Below are 25373 nucleotides of genomic sequence, written 5' to 3'. Positions count from 1 at the left end.
GCAGCAGCCATGTGCCGCTGCTTCCCCGTAACACTTTATAATTTTATTCCCTATGTGAGATTTTGGTTCTTGGGCTTAAAAAATGTAAGTTGATTGAGAGATGTGATGTTAGTAAGGCAATAAAATTGTAGAACTAAATCGAATTTTTCTTTTTTTTTAAAGATTTTATTTTTTCCTTTTTCTCCCCAAAGCCCCCCGGTACATAGTTGTATATTCTTCGTTGTGGGTCCTTCTAGTTGTGGCATATGGGACGCCGCCCCAGCGTGGCTCGACGAGCAGTGCCATGTCCGCGCCCAGGATTCGAACCAACGAAACACTGGGCCGCCTGCAGCAGAGTGCCCGAACCTAACCACTCGGCCACGGGGCCAGCCCCCTAAATCGAATTTTTATTCCTGTTAGGCAAGAGAACCTCGAGATGTGAGATGAGTGTATTGAAGGTCTCAGGTACATTTTTCATTTTTACATCAGTGTTTCTATGTGCATGTCCCTAGAGAACTTTGAAATTTAAAAAGCTAAAACGATTGAATTCTTATTTTAATTGATGTGAGGAAAACTTATGTAAATCTTTGAAAATCCTACTACGTTCAAGGAGCTAAACTCAGACCCCTATTGCATTATAATATGGTGCTTATTCCTGAAAATACCCCAATGTGAGATATTGGGGAAGGAAAAACTAAGATGCTGCATGTCCTTTTAGTTAGAAAGACATTTGAAAATTTTCATTTTGTGGCTTACACTTTTGTAACTGTTAGTGTTTAAAGGAATTAAATCCTAGAATAGTTTCCTATGTACAAAAGTTAAAATTAAAGATTAGTAAATATTAAAACATGGTGTATATAAATTTCTGTATTTACTTTAAATAAATCTGTAAGACAGCAAAGACTAACTTAAGAAGACTCACTGCCCACATATCCTGGTCCCCTCCTGCACTGGTACTCCAGCCACCCCCAAATACAGTTTTGATCATTTTTGAACCCCTGTTAGTGTTTCTTTATATAAAAACAAACCATTGAAAATGCATTTTTTTTCTTACCCATGTTTGTCCTTGTAGTGAGCAGTCAGACTCCACATTTTGGGTGACTGCTCACAGCTTAAGCCTCACCCACCCTCTTCCCCTCGTGCCCCCACCTGGACAAGCTGAGGAGAAGCCTGGGTGCTCTCTCCTCTAGAGCAGGCAGGACATTCCCACCACCCCAGCCCCTGCCTGTGTGCAGAGCTCTTGCCCTGCCCCTGAGAAGATTCTTTGCTTGACCAAACTTGAGGCGTGCACTGCTGGCTGCTGCTTGCTGGGGAGCCCGTGCTGTGAGCTGTGCTGCCCCGTGTTGCATTGTTGACCCACCAACCTCAGTTCTAGATTCAGCGACCAGAGTTGGCAGTTTTGAAAATTCCTAGGCATTTAGGAGCAGGAGTATGGGATTGGGGCCCTCCGTAAAGTAGTCACGGGTCGATGTCTTTGTCAAGATTTATGTGTGTCTTAGAGTGAAGCTATGATAGAGCCTAGGTTGGCCCCAACATACCCTGGGAGTGGAGGTGGGAGAGGGGACTATACCCTGTGCAAGAGAAAGAGAAGAGAGGGGGAAACGCAGGCAGCTGATGGCAGGCTGAGTCCACACTCCTAACACCAGGGGGCTCCCCAGCACCTTTCAGTATCTGTGCTGCTGCCACTGCCTCTACTGCCACAAAGATGCTGATTCTCAGGGTTGTAGGGGACAACATCCATGGCTCCCCTGTGGCACAGTTAAGGGATTAGTTCAAACATGGCTTAAGTCAAGGGTCCTTAAACCGTATAAAACAACCAGTTGTCATGGGGGAAATTCGTAACTCTGATGGGACTGTTTTGTGGCTCTCGGGAGGAAAAAATATATAAATACTGGGGTAAAGAGAACACCTATTCCCCAAGTTTATCCAGTGACAAAAAAAAAAAAAAAAAACAGAACAGAGAAGGACAGGAGGGAGGGAACAAAAGAAAAAATACTGAAACAAAGGTCCATTATTTGACCCAATTGGAAATCCGAAATATACTAAAAGAATTTACACAACAAAACAGATAGAGGTACACTGCTTGGCTTCTGGGCCTCTATAACATAGGGTCTGAGTTAATTTTGCTGTCTGATGTAATACACTAATTCAGAAACCTTCATGCAAATAATCAATACTAGGTCTCAAATTACGGTTATATTGGAATCCCACTAAATTTAGGTAAGGTGCCCTTGATGATCTTAGGGGAGTTTCTGACTATAAAATAGGGGACAAATAGGCATGTCTCACCTTAAACATCAGTCAACTATTCTTTTGCCTAAACTCTCCATGGTCATAACACCTGTTGTCCTAAAATATCCCACGTTGAGCTGGGAAACTCGGATCCAATGAGCAAGAATTAAAATTAAATGAAGTCTTTGCCACTTACAAACTGTCTTGGCAAAATAGAACCCCAGGGACTTTACCCCACAAATCAAGTAGTTAACTGGCCCAATGTAAATTACCCAGGGCCTTGAAGGATTGAGAACTATATAGAAAACCTAGTTAGTGATGGGTTGATTATTCCCAGTGCTTCTTTTAACAGCCTGATTTGTCCTGTTATTAAACCTGGAAAGAACGACTGACCCCTCAGAGTGGTTCACCTCAACTCGAGGCTGTGGTTGCTCTACACAGACCTCTGTCCCCAGTCCCCACAGTGTGGAAATTACTGACCAGAACCAATCAGCAATTGATAAATATCCTGCCCTCACAGATTCAGCTAAGTCTGTTCTGTCCAGTCCTGTGCCACAGCCTCTCAGCTGCACTTGGCCTTCCCTCTGAAGGGATGTGGTGCCCCTTTACTGGGTTACCCTCGGGGAACCTCACCACCATTGCTAGTGCACACAGCCTCTGCTGGCAGGGTCTGAACTGCATCCCCCTTGCTCCAGGAGCACAGGAATGACATGACGCTAGCGACCACCTCTTCTGCGGAAGTTCATTTGACATTCATTCAGGACATACAAGTAGTCCTAGGAGCTCGTAGACAGAGGAGCTCACAAAAGGCAGATGGGCCATAACCCACACATAAAGGGAGATGCCCTGACACCTTGGTTAATTTCCTCAAAATTATTTGGTAAACAAGGGGCCACTCCCTCCCTGGCACGGTGAAGAAGTAGCTATTGTCCCTCTCAGCACCCACAACATCTCCTGGGTTGTTTTGATGTTTGGAAGGCAACATATTCTTTGTTTATAAATTTTACTTCTATGCAAGAAACTGCCCTCTTCGGCCCACACTATATGCCATTAGAGCTGCGGTTACCACTGGGTACCACGTGCTCCTGAAAATAGAGGCTATCCTCAGCCCTGAGCATGTGACTCTCCACCCAGCTGCCTGTTATGCCTTGAGACCTGGAAACAGCACCCTATGAGCTCAGATTGGCTACTGAGTCCTCCTTGAGGCCTGATGGAGCCAAGCCTGAGCCCTCTGGCATAGCCTGACAGCAGCAGGGGGTGCTCTCCTCTCTCCTCAGTCCCTTGCCAGGTGCCATTGTTCTGGCAGAGGTCACTTCCGCACCATTCAGTATGATTTTAGCAGTGGGCTAGTCATATATGGCTTTTATTATGATGAGGTGCATTCCTTCTATACTTAGTTTCTTTAGAGTTTTTATCATGAAAGGATATTGAATTTTGTCAAATGCTTTTTCTGCATCTATTGAGATGATCATATTATATTTATCCTTCCTTTTGTTAACTTAGTGTAACACATTTATTGATTTGCATATGTTGAACCATCCTTGCATCCTAGGGGTAAATGCAACTTGGTCATGTTGTATAAGCCTTTTAATGTGCTGTTGAATTTGGTTTCCTAGGATTTTTGTTTTTGTTTTTTTTTTGGAACTTTACTATTTATTAATGTTATGATAGATTACAACCTTGTGAGATTTCAGTTGTACATTTTTGTTAGTCATGTTGTGGGTACACCACTTCCCCCTTTGTGCCCTCCCCCCACCCCCCCTTTTCCCTGGTAACCACCCATCAGATCTCCTTATCAATATACTAACTTCCACCTATGAGTGGAGTCATATAGAGTTCGTCTTTCTCTGACTGGCTTATTTCGCTTAACATAATACCCTCGAGGTCCATCCACGTTGTTGTGAATGGGCCAATTTTGTCTTTTTTTATGGCTGAGTAGTATTCCATTGTGTATATATACCACATCTTCTTTATCCAATCATCAGTTTCTGGGCATGTAGGTTGGTTCCACGTCTTGGCTATTGTAAATAATGCTGCGATGAACATAGGGGTGCAACGAACTCTTGAGATTTCTGATTTCAGGTTCTTAGGATAGATACCCAGTAATGGGATGGCTGGGTCATAGGGTATTTCTATTTTTAACTTTTTGAGAAATCTCCATACTGTTTTCCATAGTGGCTGTACCAGTTTGCATTCCCACCAACAGTGTATGAGGGTTCCTTTTTCTCCACAACCTCTCCAACATTTGTCACTCTTGGTTTTGGATGTTTTTGCCAGTCTAACGGGGGTAAGGTGATATCTTAGTGTAGTTTTGATTTGCATTTCCCTGATGATTAGCGATGATGAACATCTTTTCCTGTGTCTATTGGCCATATTCATATCTTCTTTTGAGAAATGTCTGTTCATGTCCTCTGCCCATTTTGTGATCGGGTTGTTTGTTTTTTTGTTGTTAAGCCGTGTGAGGTCTTTGTATATTATGGAGATTAACCCTTTGTCGGATAAGTGGCTTGTAAATATTTTTTCCCAATTAGTGAGCTGTTTTTTTGTTTCAATCCTGTTTTCCCTTGCCTTGAAAAAGCTCTTTAGTCTGATGAAGTCCCATTTGTTTATTCTTTCTATTGTTTCCCTCAACTGAGAAGTTATAGTGTCTGAAAAGATTCTTTTGAAACTGATGTCAAAGAGTGTACTGCCTATATTCTCTTCCAAAAGACTTATTGTCTCAGGCCTAATCTTTAGGTCTTTGATCCATTTTGAGTTTATTTTGGTGTGTGGTGAAAAAGAATGGTCAATTTTCAATCTTTTGCATGTGGCTGTCCAGTTTTCCCAGCACCATTTGTTGAAGAGACTTTCTTTTCTCCATTGTAGGCCCTCTGCTCCTCTGTCGAAGATTAGCTGTCCATAGATGTGTGGTTTTATCTCTGGGCTTTCAATTCTGTTCCATTGATCTGTGGACCTGTTTTTGTACCAGTACCATGCTGTTTTGATCACTGTAGCTTTGTAGTATGTTTTGAAATCGGGGATTGTGATTCCGCCGGCTTTGTTTTTCTTGCTCAGGATTGCTTTAGCAATTCGCGGTCTTTTGTTGCCCCATATGAATTTTAGGATTGTTTGTTCAATTTCTGTGAAGAATGTTCTTGGGATTCTGATTGGGATAGCATTGAATCTGTAGATTGCTTTAGGTAGTATGGACATTTTAACTATGTTTATTCTTCCAATCCATGTGCATGGAATGTCTTTCCATCTCTTTATGTCATCGTCAATTTCTTTCAAGTAAGTCTTGTAGTTTTCATTGTATAGATCCTTCACTTCCTTGGTTAAGTTTATCCCAAGGTATTTTATTCTTTTCGTTGCGATTGTGAATGGGATTGAGTTCTTGAGTTCTTTTTCTGTTAGTTCATTGTTAGTGTATAGAAATGCTACTGATTTATGCACGTTAATTTTATACCCTGCTACTTTGCTGTAGTTGTTGATTATTTCTAATAGTTTTTCTATGGATTCTTTGGGGTTTTCTATATATAGGATCATGTCGTCTGCAAACAGTGAGAGTTTTACTTCTTCGTTACCTATTTGGATTCCTTTTATTTCTTTTTCCTGCCGAATTGCTCTGGTCAGCACCTCCAGTACTATGTTGAATAGGAGTGGTGAAAGTGGGCACCCTTGTCTTGTTCCTGTCCTCAGAGGGATGGCTTTCAGTTTTTGTCCATTGAGTATGATGTTGGCTGTGGGTCTGTCATATATGGCCTTTATTATGTTGAGGTACTTTCCTTCTATACCCATTTTATTGAGGGTTTTTATCATAAATGGGTGTTGGATCTTGTCGAATGCTTTCTCTGCATCTATTGAGATGATCATGTGGTTTTTGTTTTTCATTTTGTTGATGTAGTGTATCACGTTGATTGACTTGCGGATGTTGAACCATCCCTGTGTCCCTGGTATAAATCCCACTTGATCATGGTGTATAATCTTTTTGATGTATTGCTGTATTCGGTTTGCCAAAATTTTGTTGAGGATTTTTGCATCTATGTTCATCAGTGATATCGGCCTGTAGTTCTCCTTCTTTGTGTTGTCCTTGTCAGGTTTGGGGATCAGAGTGATGTTGGCTTCATAGAATGTGTTAGGGAGTACTCCGTCTTTCTCAATTTTCTGGAACAGTTTGAGAAGAATAGGTATTAAGTCTTCTTTGAATGTTTGGTAGAATTCTCCAGAGAAGCCGTCTGGCCCTGGACTCTTATTTTGGGGGAGGTTTTTGATTACCGTTTCTATTTCCTTACTTGTGATTGGCCTATTCAGATTCTCCATTTCTTCCTGATTCAGTTTGGGGAGATTGTAGGAGTCTAGGAATTTGTCCATTTCTTCCAGGTTGTTCAATTTGTTGGCATATAGTTTTTCATAGTATTCTCTTATGATCTCTTGTATTTCATTGGTATCTGTTGTGATTTCTCCTCTCTCATTCCTAATTTTATTTATTTGCAATTTCTCTCTTCTTTTCTTGGTGAGTCTGGCTAAGGGTTTGTCAATTTTGTTAATTCTTTCGAAGAACCAACTCTTTGTTTCATTGATCCTTTCTATTGTCTTTTTTGTTTCAATATCGTTTATTTCTGCTCTTATTTTTATTATTTCCCTCCTTCTAGTGACTCTGGGCTGTGTTTGTTCTTCTTTTTCTAGTTCTGTTAGGTGTCGTTTGAGGTTGCTTATGTGAGCTTTTTCTTGTTTAGTGAGGTGAGCCTGTATTGCGATGAATTTCCCTCTTAGGACTGCTTTTGCTGCATCCCAAATGATTTGGTATGTCGTGTTCTCATTTTCATTTGTCTCCAGATAATATTTGATTTCTTCTTTAATTTCGTCAATGATCCATTGTTTGTTCAGCAACGTGCTGTTTAGTCTCCACATTTTTGCACCTTTCTCTGCTTTTTTCTTGTAGTTGATTTCTAGTTTAATAGCGTTATGATCAGAAAAGATGCTTGATATTATTTCAACTCTCTTGTATTTATTGATGTTTGCTTTGTTTCCCAAAATATGGTCAGTCCTTGAGAATGTTCCATGTGCACTTGAGAAGAATGTGTAACCTGCTGTTTTTGGATGAAGTGTTCTATATATATCTATTAAGTCCATCTGATCTAATTTTTCATTTAATTCTATTATTTCCTTGTTGATTTTCTGTCTGGATGTTCTGTCCATTGGTGTTAATGGTGTGTTGAGGTCCCCTACTATTATTGTATTGTTGTTGATGTCTTCTTTTAGTTCTATTAAGAGTTGCTTTACAAATTTTGGTGCTCCTGTGTTGGGTGCATATATATTTATAAGTGTTATGTCTTCTTGGTGGAGAGTCCCTTTTATCATTATATACTGTCCCTCTTTGTCTTTCTTTATCTGTTTTGCTTTGAAATCTACCTTGTCTGATATTAGTATAGCGACACCTGCTTTCTTTTGTTCATTATTAGCTTGGAGTATTGTTCTCCATCCCTTCACTCTGAGTCTGTGTTTGTCTTTGGGGCTGAGGTGTGTTTCCTGGAGGCAGCATATTGTTGGATCTTGTTCTTTGATCCATCCTGCCACTCTGTGTCTTTTGATTGGGGAGTTCAATCCATTTACATTTAGAGTGATTATTGAGATGTGGGGGCCTACCACTACCATTTTGTGTCTTGTTTTCCGGTTTTCTTCAATTTCCTTTGTTTCTCGTCCCATGGTTTAATCTGTTCTGATGAAGAGCTGCTACTCTCTGTTGTTGTCCTTCTACTTATCTCCTCTGCTCTTGGTTTTGTAGCCCCTTTCCTTTTTTGGATTTTTCAGGAATGAGGGTTTTCCTGAGAATTTCCTGAAGAGGAGGTTTTGTGGCAATGAACTCCCTTAATTTTTGTTTATCTGGGAAAGTTTTTATTTCTCCATCATATGTGAAGGATATTTTCGCTGGGTAGAGAATTCTCGGCTGTAGGTTTTTGTCCTTCAGATTTTTGAATATATCATTCCACTCTCTTCTAGCCTGTAAAGTTTCTGCTGAGAAATCTGCTGATAGCCTGATGGGGGTTCCTTTGTAGGTTAGTTTCTTTTGCCTGGCTGTCCTTAGTATTTTCTCCTTGTCGTTGACTTTTGCTAGCTTCACTACTATATGCCGTGGAGTTGGTCTTCTTGCATTGATAAAGTTTGGAGATCTATTGGCTTCTGTCACCTGAAGATCCATCTCTCTCATGAGATTTGGGAAGTTCTCAGCCATTATTTCTTTGAATAGGCTTTCTGCCCCTTTCTCCTTCTCTTCTCCCTCTGGTATACCTATAATCCTTACGTTGCATCTCCTAATTGTGTCTGATAATTCTTGGAGAGTTTCTTCATTTCTTTTTAGTCTTGCTTCTCTCTCCTCCTCTGCCTGCAGCAATTCTATATTGCCATCTTCCAAATTGCTAATTCTTTCCTCCATATTATTGGCCCTACTGTTCAGAGCATCTAGATTTTTCTTAATCTCCTCTATTGTGTTCTTCATTTCCAATATTTCTGTTTGGTTCTTCTTTATGGTATCAAACTCTCTTGTGACATAGCTCCTGAACTCGTTGAGTTGTCAGTCAGAATTCTCTCTTAACTCATTGAGTATTTTAATGATGGCTGTTTTGAAGTCATCATCATTTAGGTTGTATATCTCATTTTCTTTGGGATTGTTTTCTGTGTATTTGTTATTTTCTTTCTGTTCTGGAGATTTAATGTATTTTTTCATATTGCTTGTTGTTGTTGATTTGTGCCTCCGCATAGAGATAGAGTTTAGTTGCTCCTTTCACTTGTTTCAGCTGCTGCGGTGGGGGAGCAGCTGTTTATACTGCACCAACCAGGAACCCTGTCCGCAGTTGCTAACTGGGCCTGGGCCCCTCCTTGTAGTCACAGTGGTCCTTTGGATTCCCTCCTCTGCCGTGGGGGCCGTCACAGGGGGGCTTCAGGCTGCTGGTGCCTACTGTTGCAGCCCACCTAGATGTGCTCCCTCCTTGGGGTCTGCAACGGTGTTATGGGCTTTTCCAGCGGCCAGGGGTGGGATCACTTATATTTGTCGCTCCGTCGCTGACGGCACCCACAAAATCTCACTTGTCCACTATGGGTCGCAGGAGAGCTATTGGCATCTTCTACAGTCTGTGTTTAGTTCACCTAGCTATGCTACTTTTGTCCCAGGGTCTTCCAGCCTTGTGGCTGCCAGATGGGTGCTTTCTACTAGTGCTGTGCAGAGGCTTTCCCTGAGGCTGCTGTGAGCCTGTAGGGTTTCCCCCTAGGCTATGGAGCTGGGTCGCTGGAACTCCCCCCAGCCCCAGTCCTGTTCCCCAGGAACTCGGGGAGCCCTTTGCCCTGTCTTGGGGGGATAGCCGGAGATCCTGATTTCAGTAGTAGCTGGTCAGCTGCTGCCCTGCCTGATATTCTCCTCTCCGGGACTCTCCCGGTATTGTGGATGCTGGGCGTGGCCCCTCCGCTAATAGCAGACAGAGTTTTGTCTGCTGCCCGGGCAGAACTCTGGAGCTTCCCCTCCGGGCCATGGAGCTGGCCTCTGGAGCTTCACCCAGCCCCAGTCCTCTCCGAGATCTCCGAGATCTCCAGCAATCCCTAGCCCCACGGGGCGGGCAACGGCAGCTGGGGGTCACCTCGCCCTCTGGGATTCCCTCCGGGACCTTCCCGGAATTGTGAATGCTGGGCGTGGCCCCTCCACTAATGGCAGACAGAGAGTTTTGTCTGCTGCCCGGGCAGAACTCTGGAGCTTCCCCTCCGGGGCGCAGAGCCGGCCTCTGGAGCTTCACCCAGCCCCAGTCCTCTCCGAGATCTCCGGCAATCCCTAGCCCCACGGGGCAGGCAACGGCAGCTGGGGGTCACCCCGCCCTCTGGGATTCTCTCTGGGACTTTCCCGGAGTTGAATGCTGGGCGTGGCCCCTCCGCTAATGGCAGACAGAGAGCCCTGTCTGCTGCCCGGGCGGAACTCCGGAGCTTCCCCTCCGGGGCGCAGAGCCGGCCCCTGGAGCTTCACCCAGCCCCAGTCTGCTCTGAGATCTCCGGCAATCCTTAGTCCCACAGGGCGGGCAATGGCAGCTGGGGGTCACCCCGCCCTCTGGGATTCTCTCCGGGACTTTCCTGGAGCCATGAATGCTGGGCGTGGCCCCTCCGCTAATGGCAGACAGAGAGTTTTGTCTGCTGCCTGGGCAGAACTCTGGAGCTTCCCCTCCGGGGCGCGGAGTCGGCCTCTGGAGCTTCACCCAGCCCCAGTCCGCTCGGAGATCTCCAGCAATCCCTAGCCCCACCGTGCAGGCAGTGGCACCTGGGGGACCTCCGTACCCTCAGCGACTCTCTCTGGGACCCTCCGGGCGCCGTGAACACCAGGCGGGATCTCCCCGCGGGCTCAGGTGTGCAACTCCAAAGTTTCCCTCTGCGTTTAGGAGTAATTGCAGGGGGTTTAGGTAGGGTTCTGGTCGCCTGTTTCCACCGTCGCTCCTCTGTTGTATGCTCGCTCCTGCCCTAGATGTGTGTTGATCTTCTGGGGGCGTCCGTTGGAAGAAAGCCACTTGCGGGTACTAGGCTGTTCGGTCAGGGTCGGAGAGTTTTCACCTATTTCCACATCCTCCCGGAGGAAAGTCCGTCCGCCTTCCGATGTATAGTCGCGTGGGTCTCTCAGACGTCCTGAGATGCTGTCTGGATATCCTTTGTTAAGCGATAAGTGTCCAAATAATTGTAGACTCGAAGGGGGAGAGACAAAGAGGACTACTCACGGCACCATCTTGGATCTCTTCTGGTTTCCTAGGATTTTTGTTGAGCATTTTTACATCTATGTTCATCAGGGATATTGGCTTATAATTTTCTTTTCTTGTAGTGCCCTTGTCTGGCTTTGGTATCAGGATAACACTGGCCTCATAAAAATAAGTTTGGAAGTGTTCCCTCCTCTCTCAGTTATTGCAAGAGAGAGATTAGTGTTAATTCTTTACATGTTTGATACAATTCACCAGTGAAGCTATCGGGTCGTGGACTTTTCTTTGTTGGGAGGTTTTTGATACTGATTTAATCTCCTTACACATTATTAAGTTATTCAGACTTTCTATTTTCATGATTCAGTCTTAGTAGGTTGGTTGTTTGTAAGAATTTATCCAATACTTCTAAGTTATTAAATTTGTTGGCATATAATTGTTCATAATAATCTCTTATATTCCTTTGTATTTCTGTGGAATCAGTTATTATTTCTCATCTTTTATTTCTGATTTTATTAGTTTGAATGTTTTCTCTTTCTCCTTAGCCTAACAAAAGGTTTGTCAATTTGGTTTATCTTTTCCAACAACCAACTCTTAGTTTCTTTGACCAGTTTTATACTTTCGTATGTTTTCATGTTACTAATTAGCATCCTTTGATCTCAGCTCAAAGAACTCCCTTTAGCATTTCTTGTAAGGCAGGTCTAGTGGTGATAAAATATCTCAACTTGTTTGTTTGCAGAAGTCTTTCTCTTTCCTTCATTTTGGAAGGACAGCTTTGCTGAATAAAGCATTCTTGGTGGGCAATTTCAGCACTTTGCATATATCATGCTGCTCGTGTCCTCAAGGTTTCTGCTGAGAAATTTGTCGATAGTCTGGGGGGGTCGCTTGTATGTGACCTGCCATTTTCCTCTTGCTACTTTCAAAATCTCTTGGTCTTTGACTTTTGATAATTTGATTATAATGCATCTTCATGAAGTCTTCTTTGGGTTCAACCTGTTTAAGAATCTTTGAGCTTCACGTACTGGATGTCTGTATCCCTCCCAAGGATTGTGAAATTTCCAGACATTCTTTCTTTCGTTTTTTTGGTTTTTTTAAAGATTGACACCTGAAGTAACATCTGTTGCCAGTCTGTCTCTCTCCGTTTTTTTACCCTTCTTCTTCTCAAAGGCCCCCAGCACATAGTTGTATATTGTAGTTGTGGTCCTTCTGGTTGTGCTCTGTAGGATGCTGCCTCAGCATGGCTTGATGAGCAGTGCCATGTCTGCGCCCAGGATCCAAACCGGCAAAGCCTTGGGGTGCCAGAGCAGAGCACGCGAACTTAACCACTCGGCCGCAGGGCCAGCCACCTCCCAGCCATTATTTCTTTTAAATAAGCTTTCTACTCTTCTCTCTCTTCTCTGGGATTTCCATAATGCATATATTATTTCTTTTGCTGGTGTCTGCTAAATCCCATAAGCTTTCTTCATTCCTTTTTATTCTTTTTTCTTTTCTTCTCCTCTAACTGGATAATTTCAAATGCCCAGTCTTCAAGTGCACAGATTCTTCCATCCGATTCATCAAGGCAGCTCTTGAGGTTCTCTGTTACATTTTTCATTTCATTTATTGTATTCTTCAGCCCCAGAATTTCTGTTTGGTTCTTTATGATATTTATTTATTTGTCAAACTTCTCATTTTGTACGTATCTTGTTTTCTTGGTTTCACTATCTATCCGTGTTCTTATGAAGCTCACTGAGCTTCCTTAGAAAAATTATTTTTAAATCTTTATCAGGCAGTTTGTAGATCTCCATTTCTGTGGGATAGGTTACTGGAAAATTGTTGTGTTCACTTGTGGTGTCATTTTTCCTTGGTTTTTGGGTTCTTTGAAGTCTCGTGTTTCTGTTCACGTTTAGAGAAGCAGTCACCTCCTCCAATCTCTACTGACTGGCTTTGGGAGAGAAACGCTTCCAGCAGTCAGCCCAGCCGGGGCATCTGAGGCACTCTCAGACCTTTTCTGTGAATGTGCCTGCCTCACACATCTTGTTCTCTCTTTAGGGGGAATTCTTAAGATTGTATGCCTTCGTTTGATCCCTCAAAGTCGGGCTGGGTGCCGAGAGCCTTCTCTTTGCTTTCCTGAGATGCAGTCCTCTGAAATGCTCAAGTTTGTGTCTCTTCTTCCATTCCCACTGAGTTGAGCCAGCTGAGTGTGTGTGCTTATGAGACATTGGAGAGGCTTCCATGTGCTGTCTGGAGCACACGCATGGCACTGGCCAGGCGTGGGAGGGTGTGGGGGAGGGAGGCTGCAGAGCATCGCATGTGCTCCTGGCCACTTGGTAGTGTCTGCAGGCATCACATCTAAAGTGGCAGAAATGCAAGCCTGCTGATGGAGTCTGCAAGCGGTTAGTAGTGTCTGCAACCATGTGCTGAGTTCTGTTTGCTTTGGATCCTTGCAACTCTTCCTGCTCCCGGCCTTTCAGACACTCATCCGTGCTGATGCCCTCAGTGTTCTTGGGGAGACGAGGAAGTGGTGAGCCTCTCGGGCAGCGTCGCACACCACTGGGGAATCCAGATGCTCCATCGCAATGCTCTCACTCTCCTCATGGGGAGAACCCTAGGCTGAGGGGGTCTCTCTTGGCAATGAGCCATGCTGCCTTCGGGGAGGGGTGACACGGGAGAATGATACTGTTATTCTTACCCTCTTCGTGAATGTCTATTCTCCCATTTTTTGCTCCACTGGTGTGCAGGAACTTTTCCACTGGGCTCCCAGACTTCCGCAAAGTCTCTCGTCCTTGGGTGGCTGTCAGAATTGGTGCACTATGGGGAAATGAGATCTCCTGTTCCACCATCTTGCTGATGGCACTCCCCTATTGGCCCAGGTGCTATTTAGAAGTGTGTTTAACCTCCAAGTACTCGTGGTCTGTCTTGGTGAATGTTCCATGTGAACCTGAGAAAAATGTGTATTCTGCTGTGTTTGAATGAAGTGTTGCATGAATTTCAATTAAATCCACTTGTTTGATGGTGCGCTTTAATTTGACTGTGTCTTTCCTGATTTTCTGCCTTCCAGAATTGCTAATTACTCACGGAGGCAGGTGTTGATGGTCTCCAGCTGTGATAGTAGATTCATCTACTTCTCCTTACCGTTCTGTCAGTTTTTGCCTGTTGTATTTTACCACAGTTGTTATTCACATACACAGGAAGGATTGCTGTCTTCTTGGAGACTTGACCCCTTTATTTTTGCCTATAGTCATACATCACTTAACAATGGGGATATGTTCTGAGAAATACGTTGTTAGGTGATTTCATCGTTGTGTGAACATCACAGAGTGCACTTCCACAGACCTAGAGGCTATAGCCTACTACACACCTAGGCTGTCTGGTACTAATCTTACAGGACCACCGTCATATGTGTGTTCTGTTGTTGACCAAAACGTCCTTACACAGTATGACTGTAATGCCCCTCTTTCTCTCTGAAATTGTCCTTGCTCTGAAGTCTGCTTTGTCTGAAATTAATGTGACTATGCCAACTTTCTTTTCTGTAGTCTTGGAGTGGGATATCTTTCTCCATCCCTTTACTTTTAATCTGTGTCTTTATATCTCAAGTGTGATTCTTGTAGACAACATAGAATTACATGATATTTTATTATCCGCTGTGACAGTTTTTCTTTCCCTTGTTGTATTTAGACCATTGATGTTTAAAGTGATTACTGATATAGTTGGACTCATACCTACTATGTTTTTTACTGTTTTCTTTTTTTTTTTTAAAGATTGGCACCTGAGCTAACAACTGTTGCCAATCTTCTTTTGCTTTCTTTTTTTTTTTTTAATTGCTTTTTCTCCCCAAATCTCCCCAGTACATAGTTGTATATTTTAGTTGTAGGTTCTTCTAGTTGTGGCATGTGGGACTCTCCCTCAACCTGGCCTGATGAGCGGTGCCATGTCCACGCCCAGGATCCGAACCAGGGAAACCCTGGACCGCTGAAGCGGAGCGCGTGAACTTAACCAATTGGCCACGGGGCAGCCCCACTATTTTCTATTTGTTGCTTTTGTTGTTTCTTTTTTGTCTTCCACCTTTCTTCTGCCTTTTTTGCCTTTTATTGAGCATTTTATCTGATTGCATTTTTTTTCCTCTCTTAGCATATCACTATATGCTAGTTTATATAGTTAGTTTACAACTAACCCGAGGCACTTTACTGGATGTGCAAGGTCCTCCAAACAGAGTATTCCAAGTCCTCTCTCCCTGTCCCTTATAACATTGCTGTCGTTCATTTCATTATCTATAAGCTGGGATTACGGAATACGTGGTTGCTGTTATGACTTTGAACAAAGGGTTATCTGTCAGATTAAATAACAACAATAAAAACAAATGAATTTATTTTACTTTCATTTATTTCTTCTCTAACACCCTGCCTTTCTTTATTATTTACCTTCTTCCTGACGAATTTCTTTTAACATTTCTTACAAAGCAGGTCTACTGGTAATAGCTTCCCTCAGCTTTTGTTTGTCTCAGTAAGTCTTTATTTCTCCCCCACTTTTGAAGGATCATTTTGCTTGACACAATTCTAGTTAGGTGCTTTTTCTTTCAACACCTTAACTATTTCACATTTCACAAGACTCTTCCTGCTTGCATGGATTCTGAAAAGAAAACTGATTTCATTCTTATCCTTGTTTCTCTATAACTAAGGTTTTCTCTCCGTAGCCTCTTTCAAGATGTTCTCTTTGTCTTTGATTTTTCTCCAGTTTGAATATGATATTTCTAGGCATGCATTTTTGGTTTTTATCTTGTTTGGTGATCTCTCAGCTTCCTGCGTCTGTGCTTTGGTGATTATCATTAATTTGGGAAAATCTCAGTCATCATTGCTTCACTTTTTTTTCTGTTTCTTTCTATTCTTTTCTCCTTTGTGTATTCCTATTATGTGTATGTTACACCTTTTGTAATTGTCCCAAAGTTCCTGGATTCCTGTTCTTTCTTCTTCTTTTCATCTCTTTGCACTTCAGTCTGGAAGGTTCTGTTGACGTCTCCTCAAGCTCGCTGCCTCTTCCCTGTACATTTCCACTGTATGGATGAGCCCCCAAAGGAATTCTTCCTTTCTGTTTTCTTGTTTATCTGCCTTTTACTTCTTGCATTTCTCAGTTGGTTCTTTCTTAGAGTTTCCATCTCTGCTTGTATTATCTGTTCTTGCACGTTATCCACTATTTCCATTAGAGCCCTGGACATATTAATCATGGTTGCTTTACATTTCTGGTCTGATAATTCCAACATTTCTGCTACATCTGTATCAGGTTCTTGTGCTTGTCCTGTGTCTTCAAGCTGTGTTTGTAAGTCCTTTAGAATGCCTTTAGGTTTTGTTGAACACTGGACATGGTGTACTGTGAGGAAGGGATGGAGGTAAACAGGCCTTTAAGCGTGAGCTTTTGTTTATCTCACTAGAGCTTAGTCTATTGGTTTTGGTTTTCAGAGGCTAAAGTATTCTCCAGTATCCTTGCTGTTGTCTCCTGTGTCATCTCTGGGTTCTGTAGCGGCTTCTTAAATAAGGTTTGCAACATGCAGTTCTTCCAGTGTATTCCACTGTTATCACACAGGAGTCTTCCTGATGTAGTGGTGTGTTTTGGGTGGAGCAGACATGTTCTATAGTCCCTTGATTTGGTCTCAGTATTTTAATGAGCCTGTGTCCCAGGCTCTGACCGTCTTTGGTATAATAAGAAAGATATATGATCTTTGTCCCTGGTTCCTAGCAAAGATCCTCAAGCCCTTGGACCTTCTGAATGATAAGGGTGATAGGAGCATCTTCTGTCCTAATGAGGTGACTGTTTCCAGGCCCCTAGAGAGCTTCAGGATGGGGGCTGATCACTAGGAAGACCAAGGTTTGATCAGGGGCCTAGCACTTTCAGCCCAGCCCCCCACCTCTGGGGAGAGGAGAGGGGCTGGAGACTGAGTTAATCACCGACAGGCAATGGTTTAATCAGTCATACCTACATAAGGAAACTCCATGAAAACCCCTAAACCTCGGGGTTTAGAGGGATTCTGAGTTGGTGAACACAGCCAGGTGCTGGGAGGCTGTTGTATCTGGAGGGTGTGATGGAAGCTCCCCGCTTACCCCTGCCCGCCTTGCCTGTGCATCCTTTCCAATTGGCTGTTCCTGAGTTGTATCTTTTACAATAAACTGGTAGTAATAAGTGAAGTGCGTTTCTTAGTTCTGATAGTTAGTCTAGCCAATTAGCAAACATGAGAGCTTGTCCAGGGAACCTCCGTGTTTGGAGTCAGCCATCCAGGAATGTGTGTAGCCTGGACCCCACATTTGTAGCTGGCATCTGACATGGGGGCATCTTGTGGGACTGAGTCCTTAAACTGTGGAGTCTGATGTTGACTCTGGTTAGTTAGTGTTAGAATTGAATTGTAGGCCACCTAGTTGGTGTTAGAGAGTTGGAGAAGTGGTGTTGGAAAATGCACCACATATTTGTTTAAGGAGGAAAAAATAACCTGTGAACCTCACAAGTGTTTCTGAATCCCCTCTAACCCTCAACTTAGGTCCGGCAGAAAGGGTGGAGGGGACTCAGCTGGCTGTTACCCTTCCCACACGCCGGTTAGGCGCTGGTGAAATCCCAGTCTGTTCGGCTCTGGTGAAACAGTCTTTCGGGGACAGGCCTTGTTAAGAAGAACAGATACTGTGGGCATATTTCAAAATGGCTGTTTTTCTGTCTCTCTTTCCAATTTTGGAGACAGCGGTTTGCCCTGTGACCTCCATTCTTTGAGAGATTTAAGAGGAGTCATTGATTTTGATAGCTTTTTTCTGGCGAGGATGGGAATGTCACCTTCTAAGCTCCTTACGTGCTGGATGAGAACCCAGAGGTCTCTGACTCCAGTTTGTAATGTTCGCTGATGTGTTGGGGACAACCCTGTATTCTTCTTGAGCAGAGAAAACCCTTCTTCCCTCCCATGTGTCTCCTTTACTTTCACCCAGAACACTTCACTTCTGACACTTCTGGTCACCAAATGTGTGAGAGTTTTTCCCCATGACAAGCAATTCCCCGTGACACCAGCTGGGTGTCCTACAACTTAACTCCATCCTAACATAATCTACCTTGAGAGAGCGTCAGATCCACAGCTTACGGGCTCAGTCCCACGAGACTGTTCCCACCCCAGTTCACATGCCAATCACATGTACTAGGTCCCCAGCTTCCTCACAACTTCTTTCTCACTTGGCTACAAATCACATGTTCCCGTAGCTGTCTCCTTAGATTTGATTAAGTTGCTAGAGTGGCTCACAGAACTCAGGGAAACACTTCCTGACATTTACCAGTTTACTCGTGCATATGATTAAAGATACAGATGAACAGGCAGATGAAGAGATATGTAGGGTGAGGTCGGGGCCGGGGTGTTCCTGTTGGGGTGCAGCACCCTCGTGGTACATGGATGTGTTCACCAACCTGGAAACTCTCCGAATCCTCACGTAGGCATGACCAATTATTAACTCCATTTCCAGCCCCTCTCCTCTCCCTGGAGGATAAGGGCAGAGTTGAAAATTCCAAGCTTCTAATCATGGCTTGTTCTTTCTGTTGACTGGCCCCCATCCAGGAGCCCAACCAGAGTCTCCTCATTAGGACAAAAGATGCTCCTCCTGCTCTTATCACTTAGGAATTTACAAGGGTTTTAGGAGCCCTGTGTCAGGAGCCTGGGGCAGAGACTAATATATTTTTTCTATTATCTGACAGCTGACAACTTTAAAGCCTTCCCCTCCTGCTTCCCCTTGTGCCCCACATTTGTACATGGTACTAAGGCGGCCTGACTGCTCACTCCTTTGGTCCTGGCAAGAGATTCAGTCCATGAAAGCCCCCACTGTGTGTAAACTCAGCCTAGCCCACCCCCTCACCTCCATAAAAACCCAGGCAGGCTCCTCTCCTGCTCTTTCAGGGCACTTCCCCCCTGCTTGAGAGGCCTGCCCGCCCTCCCCTGAGACTGTCACGGAAGGAACAAGCCCTTTCGTACATTCCTGGTAGGTGTGTTAGTCTCCACTACTCAACCAAACCTTGGGTTGGGGCCAGGGGTCCACCTGGCCCTGCAGGTTATAGAAAGGTAATATAGTACATGTATTCTAATACACTTTGCCTATTCTCTCCGTAAATCCTCCAGATCTTTTCCTATCAGTACCCTTTGTTTTTAAAAAGTACACATGATGATGAATTTATGTAACCCATTCTTTCTAAATAGACACTTGGTTTGTTACCAATTTTTGCTGCCAAAACCATGAATGAAAACTCAGATTGCGGTGACAGGGCAAATAAACATATACAAATTATGTTCTTTTCCAACCTGAATTACTTCTTAAAATTTTTATCATCAAATATATTCAGAAAAGAATGTGCAAAATGTTCTGTGGTAAGCTTTAGTGATAACAATATAAAGATCCTTGGAATCGTCAAGATTCATAAATGGCCTGTGGGCAGTGGTGAGTCCCCTGACGTGCCTGGCCCTGACTCACCTCTGACCCGCCCTGCAGGTGACCACTGTCTTGACCTTTCGAAATTCTTCACAGCTTTACCATCTATTATTTTTCACTAAGCAGTGTTCTTTCAGTTTTACCTCCTTTGACTTTTCCACAAATGAGTATTAATGGAATTGCATTGACAAGACTTTCCCGTGGTTTCTTTGCCTCAGTATTCACACGTGCTGGCGTCGGAGGCCTGGGGCCTGCCCTGGGGCTGTGGGGTTCAAACCTCCCACGAGAGCCAGGCGCGCGGAGCCCACGGGACCCGTTGAAGACCCCAGTGAGCAGGGACCGGGGTGGCGGCGGGAAGATGATTGCCCGCTGGTGATAGTCAAAGATCAAACGGAGCCAGGCTCATTGTGACGTATGGTGAGGTCCCTTTGAAGTGTCTGTGTGCGTGAGGAAGGGTCACAGTTCTGGGCGTGGCCTCGGGGCCTGGTGGTTCAATGCAGCGTCCTTGCAGAGGACAGGTTCTGGCCCGCGGCCAAGGCAAGGTCGGCTCAAAGACTTGCCCCCTGCCTGCTGTCACTCAGGCGCGAGGGGGCGGGGCCTTGTGAACTGTCCAATCAGGGGAGTCGCCGGAAACGTACGTGGGGGCGACACTCGGATAACGGCGTGGACGGTGTGGACTGCGTGCTGGTCCGTGGGCGCTCCGGTCGCGTAGCTGGTCGCCCGTCGCTGCCTTCAGAAGCCTCAGGTGGCTCTGCCGCGTACTCTGTCGCTGTGACCTGCACTGGCCGTGGTAGTCGGAGGGTGACTGGCTGGGGACCCCAGAAACCGGAAAATGGTGAGTGTGCGGGCCGGGTGGCGGGGGACAGAGCGGAGGGCCGGTCGGAACGGCGGTGGCGGCTTGGGCTCCCGGCGGTCAGCTCCGGGGCTGCGGCCGAGGGGGCGGAGGCGCGGCACGCAGCCGGGACCCCTGTCCTCGCCGTCACCGCGCCGCCTCTCCCTACACGGTGCGGGGCCCGCGGGAGCGTCCGCAGGACGGTTGGGCCTGGGTCCCCGGGGTCCGTGCGCGGAGGGGCTGCGGTCTGTGGGTCCCCAGGGCCTCCTTTCTCCTCGGAGGGGACCCGTTTTCTCCTGAGTTTTCTAAATGTTTGGGGAGCAGAGTCTTAAATCCGCAAACCTCCCTAGCTCTTCCCAGGAGTGACAATAAATCCCTGAATTTCCAGATCTTTCCCCGCATTCCCGAACGCCATCTTCTCCTCTCCGGTTCACAGCAGCGTTATTAACTGTTTGTTCTCCGTGGTGCATTTCAGACTGCGCATTATGTTGATTATCATTCATCCACAGAGCCCTGGATGGCTCTGTCTAACGGTTTGATTTATTTATTTTTCTTGTCTGTGGATATTTTACGTGAGAGGAGGGTAGAGAATAACCACCTGGAACCACGATGTGTGAAATCCTGTGCCTCCCCCGGGATCTTTCTGCGCACTGGCATCTTAGGGGAAGCCCTTGGGTGCAGGTTTCTGTGTGATCTGTCCTGTCAGAACGGCCCCTCCCTCAGTTTGTGACTTTATTCACTTTAAGTCTCAGTTTTCTAATAAGTGTATTTAACCCATAGATCTTGAGAGAGATAATAAAATATTTCCAAAGAAAACAAAGAGATGATTTTCAGGAAAAAGAAAACATTCCATTGTTACATCCCATTTATTAGAATGTTTGTTTGCTTTTTTCTTCCCATGAGCAGGCGTAGTGACCTCTGAGCGCTGTCCTTTTCTTCTGGGCGATTTCAGATATTGGGGCTTAGCCTGCCACCTAGAAGTATCTTCGGTTATGGTTCTTTTCCAAACAATTTCTTGCCCTGGAAATAATTATTAACAGACGAGTTTACTTTCTGAAGGGAGTAGATATTTGTGGATTTTGTTCTTGAGCTAGAAAAATGCCTTATAATTTTCTTTCATCTTTAGTCATAAGCGCTGAATTTGAATGATTTTGAACGATTGTTCTACCACTGGGTTTGTCACTTTTAAAATATCAATGGTGTTCCAGAGCCACTCCAGTGAGGAGCAGAGACCTATGGTCAGTATTTCTAAGCTGAGGCCCCCTTGGACCTGCAGAGGGAAGGGCTTGAAGGCCCAGCTGTCCTTCCTGGGGAGCTTCCCCCTGCAGGTGTCCTACTGCTCACACCCCCATGGAAGGAGCCTTTGTCCTGAGAGGAGCTGCAGAGCCCTGGAAAGCTGGGGGTGCAGGTGCTCGTGGGGTGGGGAGTGACGCCCTTTCTGAGTTGTGGTTCCTTAAGCCTGGACATTGTAATGTTATGTCTGAGTTCTGCACCCACACTGTAGGTGCACTGAGTGTAATCTGTGCACATTGAGAAAGTCTGTGAAGATCACGTGTTCCATCCTGTGAACAAAGGGTTCATGAATTTGGAGTTCCTGTGGGTCAGAAGCTTAAACTGAATCTGGCTGAGAGTTTCCTCACTTGTGAGCATGGGAGCCTGCGGGAGGCAGTGCCTCCATGCTCACAGGAGAGGGGGAGGGTGTGTGGGGCTCCCAGAGTCCATTCCTGTGGCTGCTCAGGTGCCCTCCCCTCCCTCACCAGGGACAGCTCCACTCTAAGGGCTGTATCCCAACGGGGGGAGTCTGGATGAAAAGCTTGTGAATGTGGGTTTTCCTTCTGTACTATGGGGAAGCAGGCTGTTTATTTCACCTGATTTTAGTATTTGCATTTCTTTCCTTGTATCCATTTTTATATTGTAGCTTTTTTTTTTTAAGATTTTTTAATTTTTCCTTTTTCTCCCAAATCCCCCCAGTATGTAATTGTATATTTTAGTTGTGGGTCCTTCTAGTTGTGGCATGTGGGACGCCGCCTCAAGTGGTGCCATGTCCACGCCCAGGATTCGAACTGGCAAAACCCTGGGCTGCCAACGCAGAGCACGCGAACTTAACCACTGGGCCACGGGACCGGCCCCGACATATTGCAGCTTTTAACTTTAGTTTTCCTTTGCAGTTTGTGGTATTATTTCCTGTGTGAGTGTGTAAGATTTTTAGTTCCTGGTCTTTAAAAATGTAAGTTGATTGAAAGATACAATGGACTTAAGTTTAAGGCAAGAAATTCTGGAACCAACCAGAATATTTGTTCCTTTTAGGCAAGAGATCCTCAAGATATTAGATGCGTGTTTTTGAGCTCTCAGGTGGATTTTACATTTTTAGGTCAGTTTTTCTATGTGCATGTCCCCAGAGAGCTTTGACATTTTAAATGCTATAGTATTGTTAAGGCGTAAGATAAATGAATTCCTGTTTTAATTGATAGGAGGAAAACTACTCAAAACTTACATAAATCTTTGAAAATCTTAAAACATTTCATGGGTTAGACCCAAATTCCTCCTGCGTTATAATGTGTTGCTTACTCCTGAAATATCCCCCGCAGTGAGAGAGAAGGAGAAACTACGATGCTGCTTGTGATTTTAGTTAGAAAGAAATTGGAAGTTTTTCATTTCATTTCATGTGGTTTAAACTCTTACAAGCATTAGTGTTTGAAGGATTAAATCTTAGAATGGTTTCCTATGTAGAAAAGTAAAAATTTAATAAGTTTAAAATTAAAATTTTAAAAGCAGAAGTAAATTAAAAATAAAAGCTATTAAATAGAAAAATATGGTTTGTAGAAATTCCTCAGTTTATTTTAAATAACAGTGCATGTGAAAGTTAGCAAAAATTGGTCAGATAAGAGAGTCTACAGTGGACTCCCTGCCGGAACCTCCCAGTCCCTCCAGGGCTCGAGCTTCAGCCTCCCTCAGAGAACCAATGTGGACCGTTTCCTGAGCCTCCTGTCAGCATTGCTTTATATAAATGAAGCACTTGAGAATGCATATTTTTCTTACCCACTTTGTCCTTGTAGTGAGCAGTGAGACTCCACATTTTGGGTGACTGCTCACAGCCTAAACCTCACCCACCCTCTTCCCTTGTGCCCCCACCTGGACAAGCTGAGGAGAAGCCTGGGTGCTCTCTCCTCTAGAGCAGGCAGGAGATTCCCACCACCCCAGCCCCTGCCTGTGTGCAGAGCTCTTGCCCTGGCCCCCCCCCCAGGCCCAGTGAACCCCCAAGCCAAGCTCCATTCCTTGCTTTCTCAGCCCTGTCAGAGCTGCTTGTGAAGCTGGCCCGGCCCTCCCCTCCGACCTGTGTTACATGAGTCCTAAGCCTTTTCCTACCCTGTGTGTGTGCGTGCCACCCAGCATCAGTCTCAGCAAGGGAACCACCCCTCTGCAGGTGACCATAACAGTTGGCACCCTGAGCACCATGTCCAGACATGACCCCACCCGTGGGTCTGTCTTCTCTTGCTCTGACTTGCTCCTCTGCTCTGCTGCCTGGTGGTGGCATGCACTGTGGGCTGCTGCCTGCTGGGGAGCTCGTGCTGTGAGGTGCGCTGCCCCGTGTTGCATTGTTGACACACCAACCTCAGGTTGGCAGCTTTGAGAATTGCTAGGCATTTGAGAGCAGGACTATGGGATTGAGGCCCTTCTTAAATAGACACTGGGTCAATATCTTTGTCAGGATTTATCTGTGTCAGAGTGAAGCTGTGACAGAGAGGCTATGTTGGCCCCAGTGTCTAGGGCACAGGTGGGAGAGGGGAAGTAGACCCTGTGTAGGAGGTGGGCCCATTGGGTAGTAGCTCCTGAAAGAGCAGTTATTTAAAGATATTCTCTATCTTTAGGAAGTGGGGGGGCCGGGTGCAACCATAGATGGTGGGCTGAGTCCACACTCCTAATACCAGAGGGCTCCCCAGGCCCCTTCAGTACCTCTGCTACTGCCCCTGCCTCTACTGCCACAAAGATCCTGACACTCGGGGTTATAGGGGACAACACCCTTGGCACCCCTGTGGCACAGGAAAAGCATTAGTTCAAATCCTACTTAAGCCCAGAGTCCTTAAACTTTATAAAACAATGAATCGTCATGGGGGAGTCCCCACCCCTGACGGCAGTGATTTGAGGCTCTCTGGAGGAAAAGATTCAGGAATACCAGGGTGAACAGGACATTCCCCCCTCTGAAGTATATCCAGTGACCAGAAAACAAAACAGGGAAAGATAAGAGGGAGGGAACAAAAGAAAAAATACTGAAACAGGTCCAAAATTTGGCCCAATTGGACATCCAAAATATACTAAGAGAATTTACATTCCAGAAAAGATGAAAAATAAATAAAATTTTAAAAAGGAAAAGATATGGAAGGGTGCTGCTCGGCTTTAGGCCTCTACAACACAGATTCTGAATTAATGTGGCCATCTGCTGTAGTGCAGTAATTCACAAACCTTCAAACAAATAATCGATACTAGGGTTCAGATTACAGTTGTACCTGGAGAGCCCACTAAATTTAAGCACGGTACCCCCAATAATCTTAGGGGAGTTAATGAATATAATATAGAGGACAGATAGCTATGTTTCACCTTAACCATGAGAACTACGGTCTTGCTAAATTCTCCAGGGTCATAGCACCCATTGTCTTATAATATCCCATAGTGAGCTGGGAAGGTCCCAACCAATGAATTACACATTAAATTTTAATTTAGTCTTTGGCATTTTCAAATTATAGTGATAAAATGGGACCCCACAGACCTTCCTCCCCAGTTAAATTACTTAATATGGCCCAATGTAAATTAAACAAGGCCCTGAAGCGTTGAAAACCATCGTACAACACTTACTTAATGAAGAAGTGATTATCCTCCTTGCTGCTTTTAACATCCAGATTTGGCCTGTTCTTCAGTCTGGAAGAATGAACGACACCTCACAGTGGATTGCCGCAACCTGGAGGCTGTGGTCACACCAGATAAGCCCCGTACCCAGTCTCCAACATCATGGAAATTACTGACTCCACCCAGTCAGCAACTGGTAAACATTCTGCTGTCACAGATTCGGCTAAGTCTGTTCTGTCCAGTCCTGTGCCACAGCCTCTCAGCTGCACTTGGCCTTCCCCTCTGAAGGGACGTGATGCCCCTTTACTGGGTTACCCTCAGGGAACCTCACCACCATTGCCAGTGCACACAGCCTCTGCAGGCAGGATCTGAACTGCATCGCCC

General features: G+C 44.9%; 1 protein-coding gene across 5 annotated transcripts in view; it reads left to right on the top strand.

Annotated features, from left to right (window-relative positions):
* Positions 1 to 25373, top strand: part of LOC100064480 (zinc finger protein 791) — a 62221-nt gene that overhangs the window by 21408 nt on the left and 15440 nt on the right. Inside the window, exon 3 of one of the 5 annotated variants that reach the window (XM_070274003.1) lies at positions 192 to 444. The exons of 3 other annotated variants lie outside the window; for them this stretch is intronic. Coding sequence is in view for 1 of the 2 variants with exons in the window: in XM_005611857.4 (XP_005611914.1) it covers positions 20148 to 20150 (3 nt within the window). In the remaining variant the exon portion in view is untranslated. Of the gene's footprint in view, positions 1 to 191; positions 445 to 19633; positions 20151 to 25373 lie in introns of those variants that run through there. One more of the 5 variants, XM_005611857.4, reaches the window with a different exon arrangement.

Source organism: Equus caballus, chromosome 7, assembly GCF_041296265.1.
Source record: "Equus caballus isolate H_3958 breed thoroughbred chromosome 7, TB-T2T, whole genome shotgun sequence".
Lineage (NCBI taxonomy): Eukaryota > Metazoa > Chordata > Mammalia > Perissodactyla > Equidae > Equus > Equus caballus.
Note: the sequence above shows the minus strand (reverse complement) of the source record. Positions and strands in the feature narration are given on the sequence as shown.